The sequence below is a fragment of the Euwallacea similis genome, chromosome 21, assembly GCF_039881205.1.
Source record: "Euwallacea similis isolate ESF13 chromosome 21, ESF131.1, whole genome shotgun sequence".
Classification (NCBI taxonomy): Eukaryota; Metazoa; Arthropoda; class Insecta; order Coleoptera; family Curculionidae; genus Euwallacea; species Euwallacea similis.
This window is the reverse complement of record NC_089629.1, coordinates 1,110,805-1,136,267: the sequence shown is the minus strand read 5'-3', so window position 1 is coordinate 1,136,267 and position 25,463 is coordinate 1,110,805. Positions and strand designations below refer to the sequence as shown.

General features: G+C 34.6%; 3 protein-coding genes across 9 annotated transcripts; 2 read left to right on the top strand and 1 right to left on the bottom strand.

Annotated features, from left to right (window-relative positions):
* Nucleotides 1-656: 656 nt before the first annotated feature.
* LOC136415848 (multiple epidermal growth factor-like domains protein 10) lies at nucleotides 657-19,765 on the top strand. 5 transcript variants are annotated; one of them, XM_066400702.1, is made up of 6 exons: nucleotides 658-946; nucleotides 1,010-1,352; nucleotides 15,114-15,309; nucleotides 16,599-16,724; nucleotides 17,075-17,209; nucleotides 17,272-19,765. In XM_066400702.1, the coding sequence occupies exons 3-6, from the start codon at nucleotides 15,201-15,203 to the stop codon at nucleotides 17,370-17,372; spliced, it is 471 nt and encodes a 156-aa protein (XP_066256799.1). In that variant the 5' UTR covers nucleotides 658-946; nucleotides 1,010-1,352; nucleotides 15,114-15,200; the 3' UTR covers nucleotides 17,373-19,765. The 5 variants fall into 5 exon arrangements, with proteins under 5 accessions (XP_066256802.1, XP_066256799.1, XP_066256803.1 ...); XM_066400705.1 differs by lacking the exon at nucleotides 1,010-1,352 and having other exon boundaries at nucleotides 657-946; XM_066400706.1 differs by having other exon boundaries at nucleotides 662-1,352; nucleotides 17,287-19,765.
* On the top strand, nucleotides 1,400-10,736 carry LOC136415849 (fibulin-1-like). 2 transcript variants are annotated; one of them, XM_066400708.1, is made up of 5 exons: nucleotides 1,400-1,801; nucleotides 8,043-8,213; nucleotides 8,899-9,021; nucleotides 9,085-9,219; nucleotides 9,573-10,736. In XM_066400708.1, exons 2-5 carry the CDS (start codon nucleotides 8,132-8,134, stop codon nucleotides 9,671-9,673), a joined length of 441 nt encoding a protein of 146 aa, XP_066256805.1. In that variant the 5' UTR covers nucleotides 1,400-1,801; nucleotides 8,043-8,131; the 3' UTR covers nucleotides 9,674-10,736. The 2 variants fall into 2 exon arrangements, with proteins under 2 accessions (XP_066256805.1, XP_066256804.1); XM_066400707.1 differs by having other exon boundaries at nucleotides 1,406-1,801; nucleotides 8,899-9,024; nucleotides 9,573-10,728.
* Nucleotides 19,751-24,915, bottom strand: LOC136415841 (prion-like-(Q/N-rich) domain-bearing protein 25). 2 transcript variants are annotated; one of them, XM_066400693.1, is made up of 6 exons: nucleotides 24,664-24,915; nucleotides 24,395-24,541; nucleotides 21,548-21,688; nucleotides 21,174-21,434; nucleotides 20,930-21,088; nucleotides 19,751-20,486 (listed from the first exon to the last, which is right to left on the bottom strand). In XM_066400693.1, exons 1-6 carry the CDS (start codon nucleotides 24,758-24,760, stop codon nucleotides 20,302-20,304), a joined length of 990 nt encoding a protein of 329 aa, XP_066256790.1. In that variant the 5' UTR covers nucleotides 24,761-24,915; the 3' UTR covers nucleotides 19,751-20,301. The 2 variants fall into 2 exon arrangements, with proteins under 2 accessions (XP_066256790.1, XP_066256789.1); XM_066400692.1 differs by having other exon boundaries at nucleotides 24,643-24,913.
* Between the last annotated feature and the right edge of the window lie 548 nt (nucleotides 24,916-25,463).

Genomic DNA, 25,463 nt, shown 5'->3' with positions numbered 1-25,463 from the left:
AAGCCATAATATAAATGTATTATGTGAATGTATATATGTTTTGAATGGTTTTAACCCCTCATAGAAAGAGTGTCTTTATGATGCCTTATAGCTTCTTTCCGCGATGAGTAATACCTGAATTGTTGTTTTTAAGTAGGAAAAATGAAAATCTGAACCTGTAACTTCGCACCTCTTATGGAAGTTTCGAAGACATCTTCATGTGATTTTTTTTACATTCATTTTTGATTCATCTTCAATACAATGTGAGGGCTTCGCTCTGCCTGATAATCAAACCCTTAAGGAAGCCGCTTTAAAGTGAAACGTAGGCTCGCTCACAGAGAAGCTTTGTTGAAGTATCTCTATTATAATTTTTACATGTCGCGGAAGCAGATAATTAACTATCCACAATCTCTTTTTTAATACGTCTCTAGTGCGGGAGTAGTCATTAATGTTGGAAATGCAGTATCTGCATCGAAGAATCTTTGGAAGCACGTTGCAACGGCAAATGTTGTTCCTTATACTGGATATTATCCTATACTGGATGGATCCTTATATTGCGTACCTAGGACACTTTGAGTCATTAACCTACTGCTTTTATTCACATTTTTGCGTATAAATGTACATGAAAATACGAATTCAATGTTAAACGGGAAGATTGTAAAATAATGCGTTAATGTTGAAATTTATATTTTCATAGGAAAACGTCACGTTTGTTTATGGGTTTCAGGTTTATTTTCCCGGTTTGTGGTCGTTCTCTATACAACTTTATACATAAAAATTTACTCACAACAGATTATCTCAGTGCTTGTCCGTGGCGACAGGCAAATGTATATCAAAACTCGAATTTCCTGTAGCGATTTTAAAACAATTAATGTTTTTCCTATGAAGTGGCTTTGCTCAGCAGTGAGTGCGCGCATTTGAACTGAGCGATATGACCATCGAGCAACATTTTTAACTTAAAAGTATCGTAAGTGCATATTATTTATTATTTTTTGGCCAAATCGCAAGTTATCACAATAAATATTTTCAGAAAATCCCCCGTACAATTTAAGCCATTATGCTAACATATGCAAATTAACACCATCATAGCCTCCTTTAAAGCGCACCTACTTTCAATACCAACAGTTCATCTACATTCGGTATGTACTAACCCGAAACCATCCTGCAAGTATGTGTTTTTCATGCAAATTGACAAAATACAAACGAGTGCTTGTCTGAGTATTAAAAGTGGGTTGCGGTGGTGCAGGCACACGCCTAAGCGCAAAGGGTGAAAAAAGTAAGGAAAAAGTGAATAAAGACGCAAAAAAGTGTCGTTAAGCGAAGGCAGAGAAGTAAGTTTTAACCTCCTTCATCGGGGTTTTTGAATGACTAAGGTAAGCGCAAGACATGAATCACTCGCCATGTGCATCTTATGGACATCGCCCCGTATTAACACACACAAATATGGAAATTTGATCCTTCATTATTTCCAATGCTGAACTAGTGTTATGAAAAACAGATGACCGCGCTGAAAGTAACTACTTTCAAACTGATCCTTTTCGTGGTAAAAAAAAACAACATTCCACATGTAGCAACATATAAAGTATGTACTGTTTGGAAGAATGGTCGAGGCAGATCACCACCATAGTGGAAGAACGCTAATTAGACGAAACTATAGAATTAAAAATAATTACTGGCAATTTTTGCGTGCGTTGTAATATGTTAATGAGGAAGGTGTCAATGGATTTACTAATGGTGTCCCTTCACATGGGAATAATCGAGGATGATGCAAACTTGTAGTGTGAGTTTTGTTTCAAGTTTCTTGAGTGCAGCAGAGATAACGGTGAGTATTGATCAAATTTTCGATACGTAAGTAGATTTATTGAAAACTAAATGATGTTCATCACCTCGTGATCAACCTTCTTTTCCCGTAAAATCAAGTGATGTCAAGATCAAGAGGCAAGTATCTGTAGATCAGTTGTCGAACCTTTTTTCTCACGAGGAAAATCTTTAAAAGACACTCAGCCTGTTGTTCTGAGGCGGCTTCCCCGCTAAAAACCTTGTGATTCCCTTGAAAAAACCTGCGCCAGCCCGGAACCGTCCCTGGGGATAAAAGCATCGGAATCGGCGAAGGCCCCGGTATTGTTTTTCCGGCCCGATGAATTTGCGAATTGACGTTAAGATCAAGAAAAGATAACATTTTTTCTACCACTTATTTTAAAATTGCTCCTTTGACTAAGACCAGACGTTGCACAAGTAGAAGACCATTATTTAAGTTAATTTGATTAGTCGATTTGCCGCTCATCCCTTGTTTTCAACCGCATTGATTCATACAAATATTCAGGGTTCATAGACAATAGTTCGTTTAACCTTTATATAATGTTTAGATCGAGCATTGACTTAATTACATCTGAGTTCCCTCATTTGTACTAATGGGTCCTCCTTTTTTCTTTTTTTTTCACATTTTTAACAGTTTTTTTTATTAACCATTTTTTTCGTTTCCCCCGTACAAACTCAGAAATTCGAAATCATTGTCCAATTTAATCAACCAAAAAATGCACAAGTAATTAATTGCTCAATTTTCCAAAACTCCTCCTCTGTATTAATTATGCCGTCTTGCGAAGTAACCAATAGACAATATCAATTAATCATCAAAATAAAGTCAAACTAATTTTTAGAATTTCTACATAATGCCTAGAATAATTTCGGGACCAATTTTTAAAGCTTCTTACCTGTAGCGTTACTTGCAGATATTTACCAAGTTTTGCTCAGAGAGTCTGATTTTTTAAAATTTGTTTGACTGTAAAAAATTTTACTTCTCGAACCTACAATCCGGAAATTAATTATTCGTTCACTTAGAATAATTAGAAGAAATTACGATAAAATCCAAACTACATAAATTTATCCGAGTTTTAATATAAGAGTAAAAACTATCCTTAGTGTGCCAAATACAGGGTATTTCAGAATTGCACGGCACTATTTAAGGTATGCATTTTCTAGTACAAAATACATATAAAGTTCATATGAGCATGTATCCGATCTTGATTGGTAGCGGAGTTAAGGGGTAGCGAATATTAAAAGTTAAGAAAAAATTCGGTTTTTAATTTATTGTGTTTAAGCGACTGCAGATAGAGCTTTCAAATTTTATATGCGTATTAGGTAATAGGTGCTGCTTAATATAAAAGTAGATGGCCTCCGCTACCATACAGGGTAGTGTATTTTCTGAGGTTTTGATCCATAAAATCGTTTAGAAAAATTTGCTCTTATACCACTGGTGAATTTTAATATTTTTCTTAAGTTTTTTTAATTTATTACCTAAATTTTATCTCTCTTAATTTTTGTCGAATTCCATATATTTTCCTCATATATTAATTAATTTATAAATTGAATCAAATCTATGATCCCCAGAGTTTTAAGATTTTTTTTCGAATTCCATGATTCTTTGATTATTTTTACACCATTTTTTAAAAACTGAACGAATTTCACATTATTCGGTTACACGAACATGTAATTTATCTAACATGAAAGGTCAAATAACAGTATAAAATAGACGAACAATTAATCTTCCCTACTGCGCGTCTCTTAGAACGGCAGATGAAAGTATTCTTTTACGATCAGCCAGAAAGTGTGCACTTTCTATTCAAGTTTTCTGTCTGAAAGTAACGATTTATCGTCAAGTTGACGTAAAAAATTGGCAAAACCAGCTTTCTAATCCCTTTTTGTTTGTTTTACTATCTCTCGGGGAAATAATACTTTAAGGTTTTGAAGAATGTTAATATTTTTGGATATGTGTTTTTTAGTTTTGGAGGGATACTTTTCGAGTGTGCGCCAACTTCATGTTTATCACATAATTGAGGAAATTAAATGAAAACATGAAGAAGTCGGCCACCGATTAATTAATGGTAGAATAATTGCGCAACTGAGATTGGCAATATTCAGAAGAATCATTTTTATGATAATTTTTTTCAACGTTTGCATGGCATTTTCTATAGGCAGCAGAGGAGTAATTTAAATTTTTCTTCGAAACAAAGAGCTTTGTTGAAATTTCTTAAGAGACAAAAATGTGTGTAAATGTGATTGTAATATGTGCATGATTTTAAGCCACATACGTAAAAGAAAGTTTTAAAGTGCAGTAATTGTTCCTAAAAAGTATTAGAAGAGTAAAAATTCCCTGAATTTTATGACCCAGATGGTAAGAATAAGTCATTTCCGGCGAATTTTTCCGTCCAGGAAAAACCATATTTGGTACCTACATATTTAAATTTCGAGATTTGCATGTATATTAAATTATAGTAACTTTGTTTTTACGCTTCGATGTATCAACTTTGCAAATACATAGTTTACGCATAAAGTATTAAACCAAATAAACGAATCAGTTTCCCAAATATACAGGGTGGGACACCAGGAGCGCCTCGAAGGATTACGTACTTATTAATGATTTTGATCGAAAATTGTTTTTAGAGGTGTATACCCTCCATAATCAGTTTCCTTGAGTGACCATAGCTACCAGTCCATGGCATGTTCTAATAATAATTTGTGTTGTATGTAATGTGTGTGTATTATTGAAAATTAAATAAAATCTCATATTAAGGAAAATTGTAAAAGATAGGTATAGGACACCATAATATCAATTGAAAGGGCAAAAATTAGTGATTCTAATTAATACTTAAAAATAAGTTGAACTTTAGATTACCGGAAATGAGGGATTTAAAAAAAATGTTTGGTTTCAGTAAGTCGTTCTGAGTGCAAATATGAAAAGCATTTGCTGCGGAAACTTTTCTATCTTTGGTATTTACAAATTTATATTTCAATTTCGTATGTGTACATTTACAGTAATTTAAACAATTTTCTTCAATACTAATGTCTTACGGAGCCGTGGAGTGAAAAGAGGTGCTGGGTGGGGTAATTAAAATGTGATCTTATTGTGTTAAAAACAAAAAAAAAACAATTCCTGAGACAAACGTAAGAAACCAAAATTTTTTACGCGATAGCAATAAGAAAGTAAATACAAAAAATCCTAATCTGAACTAACCCGAGAAAACCACAAATGCGTTTATATTAAAAAAAAAAAAAATTTAATGAGAAAGTTTCAAAGTACATCGTCACTATAATTTAATGTTACGCCTTAAAATCAGCATACTTCACTCTTATGAAGTTTAAAATATCTTCCATAGGGTCAATACACGTAAGAAATGCACTTAACATTAAATGGATAATTCACGGTCGAAGGGTTAGTTACAGAGTCGGGAACAGGAACGTGACTTAGTTTACGAAACTGAGTACAATATTAAGAATCGTAAAATCTCTAAATCTGTAGGCCTTAAGTAGTAACATTGAGGGCCGATGCTCATAGGCGTACCCTTACTGGAAGGTAATTACAGTAGACACTCGATACCGTGAACAAAATAACGCACGTTCACGTTAGCGATTTATTTATGTAATCGGGGGTTAATCTAAATAGAGTGGAAAACAGATTATTGGGTGACAAAAAAGTCTGAAATTTTAGTTTGCTTCTTAGGATTTGTAATTTTTTGCACAAGGGCTGTTTCTCTTAGTCTTTTTAAAACTATGAGGTCTGTGAAGTCCACACCACTATATTCTGCCCACTGGATTGCAGTATTTAATGCAGTTATAGCGTTGTCCAGTGACACTTTACTCGACATTTCTTGAAAATTCTCGACTGCATGAACTTCACATTCTTCGTCAGCATCATTCCATTCCAATACATCAGTTTCCTTGAATGTGGCCTACAAATATACATAAATTACATATGTAATAACAGATTTAAATTGTAAAGATAAATCCCTTACTTGTGGTGCTAGTGTATTTAGAAGATCACAGGATTTGGAGATTAAGCCTGCCTTATCATCGTCCCATCGACGTTTTAAAAGAGAAAGAGGTAATTCATCATCGTCATCCTCTGACATTTCCTTCCTTCATTTCTCTAAAATGTTTCTCCAACATTTTGCACTAATTTGTGAATCGAGTCGATTCCATGCAGACGTTAAGTTGACAACAGCTTCCTTAATAGTCAAGTTTTTCAATGTATCAGTTATGTTTGAATTACTTGCTATAACATCGGCAAGAAGGCTATTCCTGTAATATAATTTTGATCCATAGGTTGGATAAGCGGCGTAACGTTAGGTGGAAGAAACATTGTTACTATCTGCCCATCTTCGCTCTTTAATTCTTCTTCGTTTGAATGAGATGGCGCGTTATCTAGCAGAAGTAAGGCTTTTATCGGGAGCCCTTTATTTGACAAAAAACGTGTAACCTGTAAAGGAATACGTAAATTTATGTTACGATTTCAAGAAAAATACACAACAAAATTTTTATTTCGTTGATTTAGAAGCCATTTGTATAGCTGTTTTTCCATTTGTGGTAATCCAGACCCTTTAAGTGTTTTTCTTTTACTTGATCCAACATATGTATCTGTTATTACTCTTAAAATGGTTTCTTTTCTTTGCTTTATTTTGCAAATCGTAGATTTAGCTATATTGTATTTTCTGGATAAATTTGAAACACTTGCACCTTTACTTAGCTCCTGAATTACATGAGATTTTTCATGGAGAGTTAAACACTTTGGTTTTTTCAGCGACATTACATATAACAACACGTATTCACTAAACCTTTCGACAACCGTTCAAAAGCAACAGGCAAATGTTGCAATGCAAAAAATGAAACTACGAAGTAAAATTGGGGAAATGCCGGGCACGACCCGGGGGCACAACCCCGTATTGAGCACGACTGCCAGGGAATCCCCAGAAGTAGTTCCCCCGGTAACGGAAATCATTTGTTCACGTTATACGGTGGTTAATGTGATAGAAAGATGATTTACGTTATCCGGAGGTTTACGTTATCCGATGTTCACAGTATCTAGTGTTTACTGTATTGGCTTACCGGCTACCTGTTGCGTTAACGCATAACGTTTAGATAAATAACCGATGAGACCTTTATTGGTTATGCCAGCTGAGCGATACGTGAATTAGACCTAAATTCTAGACCCGACAATATTACTGGGAATTCCTGATATAAAATGTCCCTTATCAGAGGATAATGATTAGGGAAAACTTAGTTATTGCCGCGAACAGTACTGCAGCTTGCAATATGCATAGGCGTAGCATCGGGGTACAGTATAATTTCGAGAAATAACATACTAGACTTAATAGTTCGGTTGAACGGAACTAGAAAATTACCCACCCGGCGCCCCTTTTCACTCCTCGGCTCCGTAAGACACATTGGTATTGAAGAAAATTGTCTAAATTAGTGTAAATATACACATACCAAATTGAAATAAAAATTTGTAAATAACAAAAGATAGGAAAGTTTCCGCAGCAAATGCTTTTCATATTTGCACTCAGGACGACTTACTAGAACCAAACATTTTTTTAATACCTCATTTCCAGTAATCTAAAGTTGAGCCCAAAAATGTATACATTTTATTTGAAATAAGAAAGTTGCCCTAAATAATAAGTGAGTAAAATTTGACCACTCTTTTTGCTCAGCCTGTATATCAATTTAGTAAAGAATTCATTCTAGTTTAAAGAATAGTTTGTTCTTAAGAAGTAATAGTGAAAAAATAGACAAGTAACTCATTTCACTTAGAAAAAAAATGTTTTCCTGACCCTGGCATTTTTTATTTTCTAAAGCTCGAGAAGTGTTTGTCTTAAACCTAATGTGTGTTATACAAACTTCTGCTATTTTCTTCTACTAATTCCAAATATGTAATAAAATATAGAGTATTCCATTAAAAAAAAAACATATGTTTGAAGTTTGTCTTTTTTTTGTATACCCTGTATAAATGGGAATATTTTTAAAATGTACTTTGTAAGGTCCTACACACACCGCTAAAAACAATTTTCGATCAAAATAATTAATATGAACGTAATCCTCCGAAACGCTCCTGGTGCCCCATCCTGTAGAGGCATGTCACCCCAAAAAGCCTCATTCATTAAATTCAACTGCTTCAAATCCTTTCCATTAACCGGCAAAGTTGTGTCATAGTATCGCTAGGTAACTACATTAGGTACTCAAATTTCAACAGAAAATTTAGGTAAGAAACATTGAATAATCTTATTTTTTAGGTCCACAACGAATTTTAAAAAGCACACCGACAGGCAATCGGAACACAAATTTTATTTATGAAAATTGGGTTATTTTAAGTATAATAGTAATGGAGTGCACCAACTCTATTATACTGATTTACCTATTAATGGTCTGCACTACCACCATGATTTTTGCCCAGCGAGGACAAGGTTCGTTTTTCTGCTATTTATTTTTTGCGACTATGTTTTATGATTGATTATTGGGTGCAAAATGAAATTAAATGTAAACAAACAATTTTTCATTGGGAATTATGAGTCGGTGCTATCAGAGTTGCGAACGTGACTCACTGTGCAAAATATGTGAAGAAAAATACGTGAATAATGCAACTTCACGCAAGTGATTTTTCTTTGTGGATTAATGTGAAAACAGTAGTGATAGGGAAGATCTATGATGGAACAACGCTGATGTAGGAAATCGCTATTTTTTAGCTTAAATAGTTTGCAAATTATAGCTCTTTATACGCTATGAAAAATAGGAAGTAATAATATTGGGGTATCCCAAGAAACAAAAACATAATTTAGGCCTGCCACCCTTTTATCAGCCAAAGGTGGATGATAAAAATATTCCAACACACGCGCCCGAAAATGTGTTTAGCTCTTCAAGCTTTCAAGACTCACGCACGGCTCACGCGGGAATTCAATTGGCTCGCCCACAAAATCTTACTTTCCCGTCTTGTAGCGTAAATAATTTTGTTAACTCACGAATATTTCTATGAGAGCTTCGGAGTCAAATTTGAAAAAAAAACTGAAAGATTGTTTTAGTTTGAGTTTGAAATCTGAAGTCAGGTAGGCTTCACACTTCGTACCTCTTTATACTTCTAAGTGTTTTTTGCAGATTTAAACGGTTATTGTCTTGATATAACTCAATGCAAGAAAATAGGTTACATTTGTTCGAACAATAAGACATGCCAGTGTCGCCGAGGGTATCGCCCTAATGGAGAATGGACCAAGTGTGTTGGTTGTAAGAATAATTATATTCCAGAATAAAATTGTAAGGTGCAACACTTCCCATTTATTGCAGTAGTTGGATCTAAATGTTTTTACGACAGCCAGTGTACAGAAGGTGCTTATTGCACCGGTGCTGAAAACTTTGAAAGGTGTAGGTGCAAAGACCAGGATAATTTCTACACCAGTGAAGATAACTTGCACTGCGTCAGTGAGTACCGATCCATACAACGTGTTCAAGATGGCATGGTTGTCTAAAGTAGTTCAAACATCGCATTAAAGACTCGTTTTTTATCATGACGAATACCTTTTTAATTATTTACTAAAGACAAAAACTGAAAAGTTCGGTCATTTCAAATATCTGTGAACGCAGTCGGGACAAAAAATATAAATTTCCACGCAGCTTTTTCTTGATCTTGGCACTGCACAATTCTTGCTACTTGAACACCTCCTTCTGTTTACGAGATCTCTATGCTGTACAGCATGATCTTGGACACGGCGTATATAAACTTAGTCGATTTTTTGAGTATGAGAATTATAATAAAATTGATCTTCCAACTGCAGATTCCTCGTATTCGATAATTGGGAAATCTCTCGCTGTGATCATGTCAAACTTATCACTGTTGTGGGCTGGTGTATTTCTGATCAATGGTTTGTTTCGATGAGTCAAAGAGATAACGAGGATGAGACGCGACTAGTGTCATATGACTATAGTGATTGCTGGCAGTATTCTTGTTAAATTTTGTGCATCTACACGTACTTATAAATTCGATATACAAACACAATCGAGCACTAAGTGAATAGGAAAATCAGGAGAATTGACAGTCGTCCGCTCTAATACTTAATCATGACTATTTCGTCAAAATGGTACTTAGTTGACTTTTTAAAATCAATGCGACATAAACAATTATATAAAAATAAAATGGCTGTAGGGCGAAGTACTTAAACAGAAATTCAAAAGTACTTCCAAGGCCATTTCGAACATAGGCCTGTTCCATCTCAAACTTTATTGAAGGAAATGAAATGAATTCTGTTTGATTTTCTTAGTCACTCAGTTGGATGATGTTTATTGTAGACTAATAGTGAACTCTAGATATGAAAATAGCGCGATTTAAGATTTCATAGAAGTGTGATGTACTCATTATGGATCATTCTGTATATTTCTAATGTAATTAAAAGAAGGAGAGACCGAACTTTAGAGGAGATCTCTATATTGTTGTGTATAACGTAGCTAGGTACCTAGTTATAATAAATTATTAATGGACGATATTTTATAAAGCCAGTGCCATATTTTATAAGTGCAAAATCTAGTTAAAATCATGAGAATTTTGAATTTGTATAAACTGGTAAAACTTCGAAATGCACAATAGTCACTTTCACCATGAGTTTAAAACCCAACATTTACGACCGCAGCCGTAAGCGGGGCCAAAGTTGTACGAGTACAGCAAATAAATGAGGACGTAAAAGCTGAGTTTTACGCCTTTGGCGGAAAGCTATTATGCAGTCTCTTAACTTGTTTTTAAACAAAACTGTTATGATACTGCGGCCATAAATCCATTGGTATTGAATGCCAAAGCTGTAAAATAAAACGCATACCTAAGTTCATCATTAGTTACCGTTATAGTATAAGATTAAATTAGCTGTTAGTTATCTAATTTTTCAATAAAGACATTCCCTATTAAAGATCGTCGCCTTCCATTATTAAAAGAATATATAGGGTATTTTGAAACTGATGGTTAAGTATACAGGGGACGTCAAAATATTGCCAGTATTTCTTATAATTTTTTATGGATTTGGCCTTCATCAGGAAAAGTAGAGAGCGGGTTTGAAAATTTGAATTTGAATGAACATTTTTTTCACAATTATTGTTAAACCGTTTCCTTGATCCTCGTGAAATTTTTATTGAACTCCTTTGTGATTTTTTTATTTTGCGCAAAGTCTTACTTTTACCACCAAAATTTCATTTATCACTGTGAAGGCCAATTATTTGATAAGGAAGCCAGATCGGCAAAAAATGACTAAGAAGTACCTGCTGAAATTATTTAACGTCCCCTGTAGACCCTAACATTTTTACGTATCAGTTTTGGGCACTCTGTATATCATTTTAAAAAATACCAATAATCGTTTGAGTTATGCCACAAAGCCTTTCACATATTCGGACTACAGTAAGTGAACATAAACTTGTATTTCTTTCGAAAATAAACGGTATATACCGCAATTTGGGGCACATACAGGCTGTGCCAAATTCGATGCTCACGAATTTCGGTCATTATCGAAGTTAGAGGGGTGTTAAATTGTTGAAGTTTTAGGGAGTTTGGCGCTCATTTCGCAATTAATCCAGCGCCTTTCCTGCTTCTACGTCAAATCAACTATATATATGCTTTAGGCTCTGTTCTCCCTTAAGGAAAATTACTCCTAACGATTTAAATAAATTTATTTTTGCTTTGTGGTGTTTATATAGAAAAGTAGTTCAGCGGAAATCCAAGGTAACCCAGAAAACAAACAAAGGGTGTCAATCTAACTGAAGGGGTGATACCGATGTTTTTTAATCGGAACTTGAAATCGATATAAGTTAGGAAGATAAATGGCTTCAATTTGAAATGACTCTTTTCATCATTACTACAAGGCTTTCATTTAATGTTGGTTTTTATGAGGTAAATAATAAATACGTTTAGGAGTTTTTGCATTTTAGAAGTTACTTTTATTACTTATGTGAAAAAATGTAGTTTTTCTAGATTGCTCAAACCCAATTTCATGAGAATTCGATAAAATTCTCTAAATTTGCCTTATCACATTTGTATGTCCTCTTACATACCGATTCGCAATCGATCGAAGGACGCGAAGGGAAATTCGATCTGCATTTCCGTCAATTTTGCCCGTGTTCGCATTCTCGCGAAATCAGCAAAATCGCATCAAACCGAGAAGTGAAACTACATTTTATATCATTTTTGTTGTTATGTGTTATGAAGATTATCTTGCCTGATTTGTTTCAATATTTGGCCGGGGCCTGTCTTGTCTATGCCCGTGAGTAATCTCGTTTGCGTGTAAACGTAAAAAAGTTCTTTTTTTAAATTTATTTTGTTTTTTGTTTATTTGACTCGCAAAATCGCAAACGTGACGATTCCGAGTTTCAGAGCTGACAATGGAATTTCAAAGCAGGATTCGCATCCGAAATTCCTGTCTTCAGTCCGGCCCTGGCCATTTTAAAAATATTACTTCAGGATTTTTCGGAAAATTACTTGGGTTACTTAGCCGAACAGCTCAGTCACCTCAGGTTGCGTCCTAAACGTGAGGTAAACGAACATCCCACAGGTCACTTGTGACCGAGTTAACCCCAGTGATTTTCGGAAAAAGCTTAATTTGAATATACGGTAATTCGTACCTTCAAACGTTTAAACCCGTGCAACGTATGAATTCATGTCATTAGGAACTCCTAGAAATGCGATTTTCACTTCGGACGAAACTTACAAAACGCCCTGTAGTGTTGGAATTAACGATGCAAAGCTTGTGATGCGTAAGTGCGCGGGGTTGTAAGTCTTCTGTGATAGTGCCCATTAAACTTCATGACGCAACACCCAGTAGATTTTTTCCATGAGCAGTTCAACTTCTAGTTTCTCGAAAAGAAATGTTATTGCCATAGAAAAAATATCCAAAGAAATTTCATGGAGGTCTAACAGCCCATTTTAAAAAAATACCGTGGCCAGTGCTAAATCTCCCTTCTTTTGTTCACATATCCAAAAGGGGGTTGATACCTGGTAGGCACGTTGAACCCTCCTGTAGTGTGCTTTGCACACAGTTAGTATTCAGTCGCATAATAGCTCAGTGGAAGTGTGCAAAGCAACTTAAAAAGGACTTTTCGTCATACGAAACCTTCGCGTCTCGGTGAGGTAACTTCCTTTTTGTAAACTCACATAATCGAAAATAGTGAATGATAGTCAATCGCAACTGTGCATTCGGTGTCATCCGATAGGAATGCAAACTTCTGCAGCATTTTACTAAGTAAAAACTTTGCAAACACACGTGGGCCATTTTGGGCGTAATCTTATTGGAGTTCGTGCTGATAACGAGCGGCCCAAAAGGGGGACAGAAGGGAAGAGGATTCCCCACTTTGACCCTATTCGCCCATAGTAAGTGCGTAGTATCTCGGCTTCAGCTGGGGGAACGAGGATGTTTCCATTGATAAAATTTGAATGCGAGCGAAACACATGTCGTACAAAAACGTGCACTTTTTGATACCTGGTCTCTTTGCGTAAATTGTGTTATATTAGCGATGTTGAAGCATCTTTCAGTAATCGATTCGTCTGATATTTGAAAATTTCAAAGGTAGGTACAGACTTGCTGTGATTCCTTTTTAAAGCCATTCCGGGTTCCTATTGGAATGATCTTGCCCGATATAGCTTAGCAAGGATCGAATTACTGCGTTAAAAAACATGGCAATTTACACGCTTTAATGTTTGAAATGAGGACTTTTAACACGTTTGGGCCGCATTTAAATTATGGATTCCACAAAAAAGATTAACGTTATGGGCAATTTTCGAGGGACCTTTTTTTTCACAGAAACACGGAGCATTTGGAAAATTATTTTTATTTAAGAAACCCAGTGGCGTCTCATCTTTTTAATTTAAAATGTTCTGGATCGCATTAATGGGGCCGCCACTGGTGAAATTAAAAACATCGTTCTCCCATTAAAAGATGTGCCTTTATACCTGATTTTCGTTTTCCAATTTTCACAAAAATATTTAATGCCGGAACGAACTTATTAGGAAAACCCCGCATATCGGGCAGGAAGCGAAAACTATCTTCGTATGAACTTTTTTCTTATAATCATCCACAGATTCACCCCCTGAATTTTTGACCTGCTATTAGGAAAACCCCGTATACAAGGTGATTCAGAGTTGTGATGCCAAAAGCCTAGGGGGTATTCATCTCAACAAAATATGAAAAAAAGTTCACATCAACATGAGTCCGGAAATGCTTCGTTTCCGAAATACAGAGTGTTAAAGTTTAAGAAAAAAAATGAGTTTTTCATTAATAGCTTAAAAACGCTTCAGCCAATTTGAAAGAATCTACTAAAAATAGTACATTTTAGTCTCTTGACTTTTTTCCGTATCTCGCTTAGTTTTCGAGAAAAAAATACAATACCATACTTCGACACGTCTCTGAACTCGAGAAGGAAAAGTAAAAAAAAACATCAAAAGAACTTGTCTTTAAAATGCATACCTAAGTACTTCCCATCTTCAGAGTGGGTACACATCAAAAATACAATTTTGTAAATTAATAAATGCTAACAAATGTTTTTAAGCTATTAATAAAAAAAACTCATTTTTTTCTTAAACTTTAACTGTATCTGTATCTCGGAAACGAAGCATTTCCGGATTTCATGTTCATATGAACTTTTTTTCATATTTTGTTGAGATGAATACCCCCTAGGCTTTTGGCATCACAACACTGAATCATCCTGTATTATAAAAATAATGTTTTTGAAATTTGTTAGGTATTGTAATGACTTCTCTCCCATCAGTTTTGCTCTATTAATTGCTACGCTATCTCTCGATAATTGCCTCTTAAAGGGCCCCGATGGGCCCTGACCTATCTTCCTCTCAATCATATTTACACAACAGACAAATACTTTCTATTTCTCCTTATTACCTTTGCAATTATCTTGGGTGTGCTGGCATATGTAGTCACGGGCTCAATAATTAATTGACTATTCGTATTATTTACATAACATGGGCGGGTCCGAGGAGGGGCATTATCAACCACCACTGTACACCCAGACACCGCAAAAAAATTGAATTTCCCCTGAAAAAATCATAAAATTTCAAGCCGAATTAAAACTTTTTACATATTTAGACCCATGGTCAGCCGTGGTCCGTCATATGAAGGTCACTTCTCAGAGTGGCAAAAAGTGTTCTTCACTTTTTGCCACTCTGAGAACACTTTCACACAACTTTCCGACAAAATCTATGAAACATTTCGTCATCGTTTAAAAAACCAAATTTTCACAACTTTGTAAAACGCAAAAAAGTTCTTACAGCATTCTTAAAGAATATTTTATTAACTTAAATGATATGCAGACCTTGACTAAGTAATTTTTCGTTTTAGACCAGCAAGAAATACCTAGAGAGGTACCACCGCAGCAGATCGACGGGCAGTAGGTACCCACAAGGATAACCGGCCGTCTCACACCACATGAAAGAAAAGGTTGGTGAATCAGTCATGGAGTGCACCGATTTGATTATACTGGTTTGCTTATTAATGGTTTGCGGGACTACCACGCTTCTTGCCCAGCAAAGACAAGGTTCGTTAGTTTTGTTTACCTTTTTTCTGTTTATAGGTGTATATTGGTATGAAATGTGGAAAAAGTGCTCTTTGGAACACCAGGCAAATATGTGTCGGTGATTGTTTTGGGTGCTCTTGAAATGTTAGAAATGATGTAGTGCGCAGAAGTGATTTTACGTTGCGTTACCGTTGCTAAATGTGGGTTACCTGCGTAGAGGGGTAAATATGGATGAAAATTTTCATGCTCTTTAAACAATTTGAGCAAAAAAAATTAGGTATGTGGTGATGGCTATTTCGATGTCCACCAGTGGTGTTTCGTTTTCCTCTTCAGCTCCCTTGTAACTAAAAGAGTTTGTGATAAAAAAATAAATAAAATCCACTCTTCAATGATCGCAAATTACCACTACAACATTCTCATAATTTTTCTTTACTTCAGATAGATTAATACACCCTTCCCCTTCCCTCCCAACTCGAATTCCCTATACCATATTATAAATTTTAGATAACACATTTGATGCAATAAACTAATGGCAATTCAATACCAAGACCTTACTAGAAATAATTCCATCGTTTTGCATCGCAAAGTTCAAAGAATTTCAGTTCCTTTGTTAATGCGACCATGTACCTAGAAAAGCATTATTATATTCAAGTTATACGCTTGATGGGTATTAGTTGTTAACCGGCCCAACTACTACAATTTTAACAGCAAAATTTTGTAGAAAACCGTTTTATGAAGTATTTATCCTGCGTCTGAGAAAGCCTGAATTATCTAAAAAAGTCCAGTTAAATACTTTTGTATATAATTTAGGCACAAAATGCTAATTATCTGTCCCGTACCTGAAAAAGACCTATTATTAACTTAGATCAATTATTGTTAAAAAAACACGATGTCATGATGTCCAATGACTGGGCACCGTGAATGCCTGTAATGTCCAACGATTGGACATTATGAATTTGTTTGGTATAGTATGTAATGATACTATTCAGTGCCGTAAATCAACTTGATTCTTTGCAATGTTGCCTCATTTGTTGAGGGAATCAGAAAATGATCAATTTTTCAATACATAGAAATTGCCATAGCAGATTTACTCAACTATTTTTTATCTCAAAAAACTTAAAGAAATCCCAAATTAAGTTGGAGAAAAGGCACTGATGAAGGAGTTCACTTATGCACCTGCAGGAAGTGGTTTTACGATAGCTCCAAATTGAGTCGAAAGCGGACAAGATATCTATACTCAGTTTTTTCAATCTGCTTGATTTTGTGGCTATTTATGCTCATTACGCGATTAATCTTGAAAATTATTCCAGATTTAAACGGCCGTTGTCTTCACGTAAGCCAATGCAACAGAGTAGGTTACTTCTGTTCAAGCAATAGGACATGCCAATGCGGGCCAGGGTACAAACCCAATAGGCAATGGACTAAGTGTATAGGTCGTAAGTATCTTTAATTAAAAAAAATCACATCAGATTAAAAATGTTTTTTTTTTTCTAATTCGGAACGGTTATGGTTACTTTGCCGCATTGCTAGCAAGTTGATTATGAGCTTTATTACCGTACTGCTACGGTTGTTTTCTCTGTTGTGTTACTATTTTCCCGCCCATTGCTGGTAAGCCAACTTTAGGTAATCTTAAAAATCACTGAGGAAATTATCAATTTTTTTACGCTACATCTTGTAGGAGAGTTTCATTTTATCTGAGAAAAAAAACTGAAAACCTTGATATCTGGCCTTAACTGTCTAATATCATTTTTCGCACTAGTTGAGTAAATGAGTATTTTTGTTCCAGACGTAGGTTCCAGATGTGTATATGACAGTCAATGTATAGAGGGTGCGTACTGTACCGGTACTGAAGGGTGGGAAATGTGTCGATGCAGAGAGCAGGATGATTATTACCCTAGTGAGGACAACCTGTTTTGCATTAGTGAGTATCGACGAATTGCGTTTGACGCCTTAAGAATAGCGATTTATAATAAAATACAAAAGATCGTCCCATTGCAGGTTCCTCAGGTTCAGCGGTTGGACAATTTTGGAATATGTGGGCATTAAGCTTAGGACTCTCGGGTGCACTCTACTTGAATACTTAAACTATGTTTTTATGAAAGAGGTAAAGTCGCAGTGTTTTTCGTTAAGTTTTGACTCGACACAAGTATGCAGTCCCAGGCAGAAGCAGGGAACAAATTCATTTAAAACTGAAGCCATGATTTCTGGAAAATGCGCATTTTTAAAATAATAAACGGTATACAGTCTGTCCCAGATAAGGATGAACAGCATGGGGATCTCGGAAACGGTAATAGATACAAAATGGTTTAAATTGGGAAAAAGTTGGGCAATTTAAAGTAAATTAATAATCTGTTTTTATATCGGCGAAATTCCGAATAGTTACGAAGATATCCGGAAAAAAACGAATTTGGCGGTTTTCGTTTTTTGCAAATAACTCTTATACGGTTATAGTTAGAGGAATAAAAGTTTTACATTATTAAAGTACTTTTTTGAGAACTGTTTAGCAGTGTTGCCAGTTTTCTTATTACATCCTTACTTTCGGAGAAAAATGAGTAAACTTTTGATTTTCATATGGGCGTGATATCAATTATTTATATTTTCAAAATCGTCATAAAATTCCCTTTTCAGCCATGTATTATATTTAATATTTTTCTCAGAAATTCTATGAGTTATAGCCATTAAAGTATTTTTTGATAAGTCGGCCATGATTTTGACTTATAGTAATGGTACACATTAAATAAATGAATGCTGTGGAAACGTCAAAATTATCTGTTCTCAAAAAAGTGTTTTAATAATGTAAAACTTTTATTCCTCTAACTATAACCGTATAAGAGTTATTTGCAAAAAACGAAAACCGCCAAATTCGTTTTTTTCCGGATATCTTCGTAACCATTCGGAATTTCGCCGATATAAAAACAGATTATTAATTTGTTTTAAATCGCCCAACTTTTTTCCAATTTAAACCATTTTGTATCTATTACCGTTTCCGAGATCCCCATGCTGTTCATCCTTATCTGGGACAGACTGTATACAGGGTGTCATAAAAATTACAGCAACTTTATTTCTTAAAATGGAAAGCCGAAATTTTTATTTTATTTCCCGAACCCACACGAAATTTTATCACATCTATTAACACACTACTTCACTTTTTTCACAAACGCTTGGGCAGTTTGGCTTTCCACTTGAAGTAATAAATTTGTCTAATTTTTGTGACACTCTGTATATATCATTTATTATTTAAAAAATGCGTGTTTAAACATTCGAGCATTTTTTCCGGAAACACTTTTTAAATGACATTGTTCGATGTTTTTACCGCGCCCTGTATAGGCCAAAATAGGATGTCATTATTCCTGAGCGGTATGTACTAATGAACTTTTTTTTTAGTTACATTGTTTAGTGTTGTTTAATTTCGTTAAATTATTATTTCTGTGTTAATGAACGGTGATATAATTTCCAACTAAAAGTGTAATCATTCTGTTGGAATTTGATGGGTACTTAAGAATTATTTTTTACACATAGATAATAGCATATTATCTTTTTTTATATATTTTGATAATTTAATTATTAAGTTCTTTTAGATCTACGTATTGATATATAGGGTGTTCAGTTTTCGTTGCTTTTCCGGATACCTCACTTATTAAAGAAGATAAGAGAAAATTATAGAATTTTTTTTCGTAATTTATTGTTTTGATATGTCTTTAACCGTTCCGATTCACTGAATTCTATGTCAAAAATTATTTTGGGTAATATTTTTCGCTTTTCTGAGAATTGAGAAAACCGAGTTCTGAAGTTATTAAATTTCACATCGCCCTATGAAATGAAAATCAAAAGGGCAATGAAAAATATGTTATTATCACTGTTCCTTTCATAAAGATATAATAACCGTTCATGAAAATCAAGTCTTCCTCAATAAATTACGTACCTGGAAAACCTGTCGCAAATGGGACACCCTATATGTATATACAGAGGTATGCGTGTAGTAGAAACATTCAAAGATTTAATTTATTTTCCTAATATTATATAAAGAGGCCATAATAATACTCATTAAAAAACCGTTGCCATTGTGTCATATGTTTTATATGTCCATAATTTAGTTAGAAACAGTTGGGGATTTGAACAAAACTGTCTGTTTAAGTGTTATTGGAGAATATAGTGTTTATTCGAGCGAATGGAGCACAAAAGATTTTTTCAAAATGTTTCTACTAATTGCAGTGAGAATCCACTACAGAAAAGGTTTGAACAAAATGTAAATTTGGGTTTTTCATGCAGCTTTCTTTTCCATTTAGTCCTTATATCGTTGAGTACTAGAGTAGCTCTATGATAGAACGTTTAGTATACATATTACTTACGAACCAAAGCTGTAAAAATACTTACTTGTTAAGTATAAGGTTAAAATGTGCTATATAACTGTTAGTTGTTTAATAAAGACATTTTGATTTTTTTATAAAAAAATAAATGTTAATTTTCAAATTGATAATTGTCGTTTGATTTATTCGCAAAACACATTCCACTTTCATATTAAATATACTTTATTATCAAAATAAGCGTCACAGGAACTTACAAACTATTAAGCATTAGGGGTCTTAACAATAACAAATTCTATTTAAATGAAAACCCCATTTGTACTTTCTTACGTCTGCGTAGAAATCATTGGCGTATTCGGGCATACGTACCAGTGCGGAAATATGGGAACATTTTAGATAGTCCTTTTTTTATTCAGGCAGGCACAGATAGCCGTTGGCGACCATTTGCCGCACTTAGTGTGCAGTTTTTGGCTGCTCGAATTCGCCACAAAAAATTCAACCAGCCGTTTTCATGTATTAAAAAAATCTAAACAATGTTGGTATTTAAAAAATACCTTTAATGAATCTTGACTGCCAAGCTAGCTATGAAGATGCTTTTAAAAAACTTAGTGAGGTTGAGAAAGTTAGCGCTCGTAGGAATTTTCAAATGGAACTAGAGTTGTAGCTTTGATTTATAGATAAACTGCTCCTAATAAAGAACCAGAAACACTCACATTAATAAATTAATCAATGGCAAGATAATAAAGAAATGTAAAAATACGTTAATATATAACTTCACAGATGAGCAAGCGAGTCGTCCTTCTGGATCTGAGACTCCTGGCAGGCACTGACAGACACCTTCAACGCATTCAGCCATACCCCGGTAATTATCATTGGGGAGACATTCTTCTGTGGCTAAAGCCAAATAGACATTGATGCATTTAATTGCAATAAAGTAAAAAAACTTTAGATTTTATATTAAGAAGGCACGATGAAAAGGAAACATTTTGTTATAATGAACAGACCAGAGAAATCGTAGATTTTCATTCTTGAGTGGTAGTAAGAAAAACATTTAAGCTATCAAGCTTTCGATTATTTTTCTTATTCCCATTAGGGTGTTACTGAACGAACATAAGTCGGGAACTACAGGGGAAATTTGTCTTTTACTGATGTCTTTCTATTCCTTAGGAAACCCACATTTAAGTATTATACTGCAAAGTGCCTATGATTGCAAATATCTAGTGCGCCGTGTGACGTCAGAACGCTTGCCTCTTCGCAAGATATTGTTGGCAAGTCCCTTAACTTTTGACGAATTTATTTTCGATTTACTTGCTGACAACGGAACAATATCTTCATACCTGAACAGCTCATTCCCACGCCTGCATCCCTAACACACTTATTCTCAAAACCATGGTACCCTTCTTGGCAGGTACAGTTCCCGTCAGAGCACAAACTATCACGGAGGTGTTCTGAGCATTGTGCGTTTTCCTCGCATTGTTCATTGAAATATGTCGCAGCTAAAAGGTCAAAAATTTTTAATTTTTTTTTATAGACGTTTTCTGAATATTCTCTAAATAATGAGAATTTTCGACTTTGTGTCACCTTTCAAGCAGTTAGTACCATTACTGCTAATGACGTACGCCAAAGAGCATCTGCACACCTCTCTGCAGAGGCCATTTTCTATGAAAGAACATTGGTGATCATCAGTGCAAGGTTCTCCTAAATTTTTGGCTACTACGCAGCGTTTTCGGTCAATGGAAGGACGTTGTCCTAAATTGCATTGGCACTGACCATCGGTGCAGTAGGCTCTAGTACCATCTTCTAACAAGCAATTTGCGTCTGTTTTGCAGAACTCTTTGAGCACTACACCAATTAAAATAAGGTATTAAATATTTACTTACCTATCTATTGAACAACTGTATTAATGACGACAATTACAAACAATGTAATAATAGTTGCAGCAATTTGGCACTTACAAACAGCGGTGTGACATCTTCCATCCTGCTGGAAAAAGAAAGTTCCCTTTTGGCACCTGCAGGTTGTGTCGCATTTTGCCAAAGACCCTAAATTATCTACACACTGTTCGTCTATTTGGCATGGTTCCTTATATTTGGCAACTAAGACAAAATCGAATATTTATATACTTAAGAACCATCAAATCAAATTGTGCTTGTTGGTTGGAAGTTAAAGAACCGAGTGACAAAGCTTCTAAATAAATATATAGGTAATCTTACATAATCTTAGGTAAACTACTTAAAAAACTATATACAGCGTGTCAATTTGAAAACTTTTTGGAACATCCAAAAACCGTTTCGGCAGAATGAAGGGGGGACCAGTTTAATAGTAGTTGCAAGCTTCTTGGTGTACTTCTAAGAGGGGTAGTTACCTCAGCTCTCAAATATTAAATTGCAACACCTTTCATGTGATATCTTATTTTAAAAGTCTCGATAAAGTGCGTATAAAAAAGCTAGTTTCAATTAAAAAAAATAAATTTTTGAAAAGTTACAGAATTTTTAATACAGAAATATCATTTTTTTTAAATATTTACAAAAACAGTTTAAAATGTTAACTGTTTTTTTTTAAATAATCAGAATTCAACTTCTCTCACTTCTTCAAATATTTCAGAGGTAATGGATTGAAATACTTCGGTAATTCGAAGCTGTAAATCTTGCAAATTGGTTGGCTTGGTTTTGTAAACAACTGATTTGATGTGGCCCTAAAAAAAATCGTGGGGTGTTAAATCTGGTGATCGCGGTGGCTACCCTATTTCTCCTCTGCGACCAACCCATCTTCCTGGAAAATTGGTCTTGTCTGTAGGGCGTATTGCGGTGGAACACCAATTGAAGAACAATTTTTATCTAATTGCAGGTCGTTATCGATAGAGTTGGGATAGTTATCTCCCTTAGGGGTACACGTAAAAATTCGCAATCCCTATTAAACGAGTTCCCCCTCCATTCTGCCGAAACGGTTTTTCAATGTTCTAAAAATTCAATCTGCAGAGTTATAAGAAATTCAAATTTTTTAAACTGACACTGTAGAATAAGTAATATAGAAGACAGGTATCACCACAACCAATTTCATTCGGACAACGTAGTAAAGTCGTATTGTCCAATAGGGTGCAGAGGGGACACAGCTCAATCACCGTTCAACCAGGAAAAACCGGAACTAAGCTTAACCATTTATACTGATTTTGTTACTCGTTGAAAAAATGTTTAAAACCATTATTTTCTAACTAATATTAAAAGTACAAAACTAAATTAGATGCATTACGTTATTTATAAAAGAAGAATTGAATAAGGTATTGAAAATACCCTCTGCCTACAAGAATAGATATCTCGGCCCTTATTTGTATATTATCGTGCAATCTTTGAAAAATCCTTGAGATATTTTTTATTGTATTAAACGAATGAATTATGCGATTTCTCAGTTGTAGATTGTTGTGTTTTATTTCTTCCCATGAAAACGTTCAACGTTATGAAAAATATATCCAAAATGAGTTGTAATAGAACCGACACAGAGCAGGTGCCTGTAGGAAACTTCCAAATATGAAGATTTGTTGAATTTGTTTCTACAGTTAACGACGTTGGCGAGATATTGACCTCAGAAATTGACTTGTAAATTCCTAGAAAACGGCATATTTCAGTAATGCATCGTTACAACACAACAAAATTGGGAATTATCAACATATAATTATCAGCATTTTTAAATGGTAGAAATGTGAAATAGATAGATGCTCAATAAACGTTAGATTAGGGATAAGGTAAGGTCTAAAGGAGTTGCGATTTTATATCTATAAAGCAACTAACAAATCAATAATACTATTTAATAGCGAATTAAATTTTAAAACTTTTATTCCCCTCCAAAATTTGTCGAAAATCTTATCATTTTTCGTAAAATCGCAGTTTTGTGAAATAAAACCACATCGAATTTAAAGGGATTTAAAGAGATTGCCAGTCAAAAACGGTTTTTAAAGCTATCTGTAATTGTCCAAAGTCATGCAAGTGGCAGATATCCTGAATGCAGCATTACATCAGCGCGATTTTATTTATTTATTTATTTTTAATTACAAGCCAACTTCGGAGGTCAATATCTTTTCAACTATTAACCACAGAAAAAAATATAACAAATCGTCTTATTTTGAGGTTCCCTACACGCACCTACTCTGGGGCGGTTTCATTGCAATTCATTTAATTTTTTTAATTTTCTTTATTTTTTTTTCATTTTTTCATTTTTCATTGGATATAAAAAATATACATAGATATATATATATATATAGAGAGAGAGTTTTTAATAAAAAAAAGTGGCGTATCACGTTTTTCGATTAAAATATTCAGGGTAATATCAATGGGGACGCCACTGGTGAAATTAATAATATTGTTCTCCCGTTGAAAGATGTGTCTCTATACCAATTTTATAATCCCCAATTTTCATCAAAAATATACCCGAACAGCGTTATTAGGAAAAAACTTAAAATATTTTTTATCACCCTATATTTCGGACGCAAACGAAAACGGACCCATGTTTATATGAATTTTTTTGCTTAAAGTCGTCCACGGATTCACCTCCTGAATTTTTGACATACTATTATGAAACACCCTGTGGAATAAAGGGAGAGTGGTTAATCGCGTGCACCTCCAATTCCTTACATAACTCACGAGGTAAATAACCGAAACCAAAGTCGCCATACAGTTAGATAATATAGATATAAAAAGATCTAAATATGTAAGTAAGTAGAGCCTGACATTGCCCCTAAACGACTTAATCCTTCAATGCTGCTCTAGACATTCGACTCAATGAGCAGTAAGACCTTCATCTTTACTCACGTGTAAGGCAGGAATAAAAAGTTCTATTTCTCTGGAGCAGCTCAAAGCCCATTTGGCATTTACAGAGGCCCACTCTGTTATTATCGTTGTCGTAGCAAAATGAATTATCTCTGCAATCGGTATCGACTAGACATCTTTGGTAGGACACTACAATTTAGAAGAAAATACACATAGTTCATGATAATCGGCATTATTTATTGCTCATAAGAATCATCTCACATGAGATAGAGATAAAAATGTCCACCTACCTAGTGCTTCAGTGATCTTACCTAGTCTGGCTTCAATGTCGGCCTCAGATTCCTGACAACACACGTAATGGTAGAAGCATGAAAGAACTACAATTGTGCTGACTGCCAGCCTAATCATGGTTCTAATTTTAAAATATTATGCCTTTTTTAACACATTACATATTTAATTCAGGCTGATTCACTTCGACAAGTGGCAGATAACTGTTTCCTGATATGTACTAGCAGGTTGATATTTTATCATATTATCGTTATCAGTTTGCCGGATGATAAGGGAAATCCGCGATGCATAAGTGAAGAAATTGGAGCTATATTTATTTATTTTATCAAAATTACTCTAATGAGTAACGTTGTTGCGTACGCCTAATTACTCAGAGCGTCTCGGAAAAACATCGACGAGATGATGCCACGAATTCCTCAAAAGGGAAAATTGAAATATTTTTTCCGTCGACTCAGTATTAACAAGTTTTTTTAATGTATGTACGCAAAATCCTGCATTAACGTCCCTAATTAACGTATGACGTTTCATTAACTTCCTATGCGCTGTGATTGGATTGATGAGCCTGCGATTTGCAGCAACTGTTTGTATCTGACCAATCACAAAACCTATGCTTGACAGGTTGTCAATTTCTGACACTAATGAAGGAATTAATTTTTCACATAGAAATTTTCAATCTTAGACTGAAGTGAAAATTCGCTTGGAATAAGTAAAGTGACTTTATAAATTTGAGGTAGAAATACACTTTTGTTTTTCCGCGATTCAGTTAACGGAAAAACGTTATATACAGTGTGTCCGCGGATGGAGTACACAAGAGAAAAAAAGT

Coding starts and splice junctions, on each gene's coding strand:
- LOC136415849 (XM_066400707.1), top strand. CDS start 8,132: ATGGAGTGCACCAACTCTATTATACTGATTTACCTATTAATGGTCTGC. Junction 8,214..8,898: donor TTTTGCCCAGCGAGGACAAG/GTTCGTTTTTCT, acceptor TGTTTTTTGCAG/ATTTAAACGGTTATTGTCTT. Junction 9,220..9,572: donor AGATAACTTGCACTGCGTCA/GTGAGTACCGAT, acceptor TTCCAACTGCAG/ATTCCTCGTATTCGATAATT.
- LOC136415848 (XM_066400705.1), top strand. CDS start 15,201: ATGAAAGAAAAGGTTGGTGAATCAGTCATGGAGTGCACCGATTTGATT. Junction 15,310..16,598: donor TCTTGCCCAGCAAAGACAAG/GTTCGTTAGTTT, acceptor AAATTATTCCAG/ATTTAAACGGCCGTTGTCTT. Junction 16,725..17,074: donor ATGGACTAAGTGTATAGGTC/GTAAGTATCTTT, acceptor TTTTTGTTCCAG/ACGTAGGTTCCAGATGTGTA.
- LOC136415841 (XM_066400692.1), bottom strand. CDS start 24,760: ATGATTAGGCTGGCAGTCAGCACAATTGTAGTTCTTTCATGCTTCTAC. Junction 24,542..24,642: donor TAAGATCACTGAAGCACTAG/GTAGGTGGACAT, acceptor TCTAAATTGTAG/TGTCCTACCAAAGATGTCTA. Junction 21,435..21,547: donor AAGATGTCACACCGCTGTTT/GTAAGTGCCAAA, acceptor TAATTGGTGTAG/TGCTCAAAGAGTTCTGCAAA.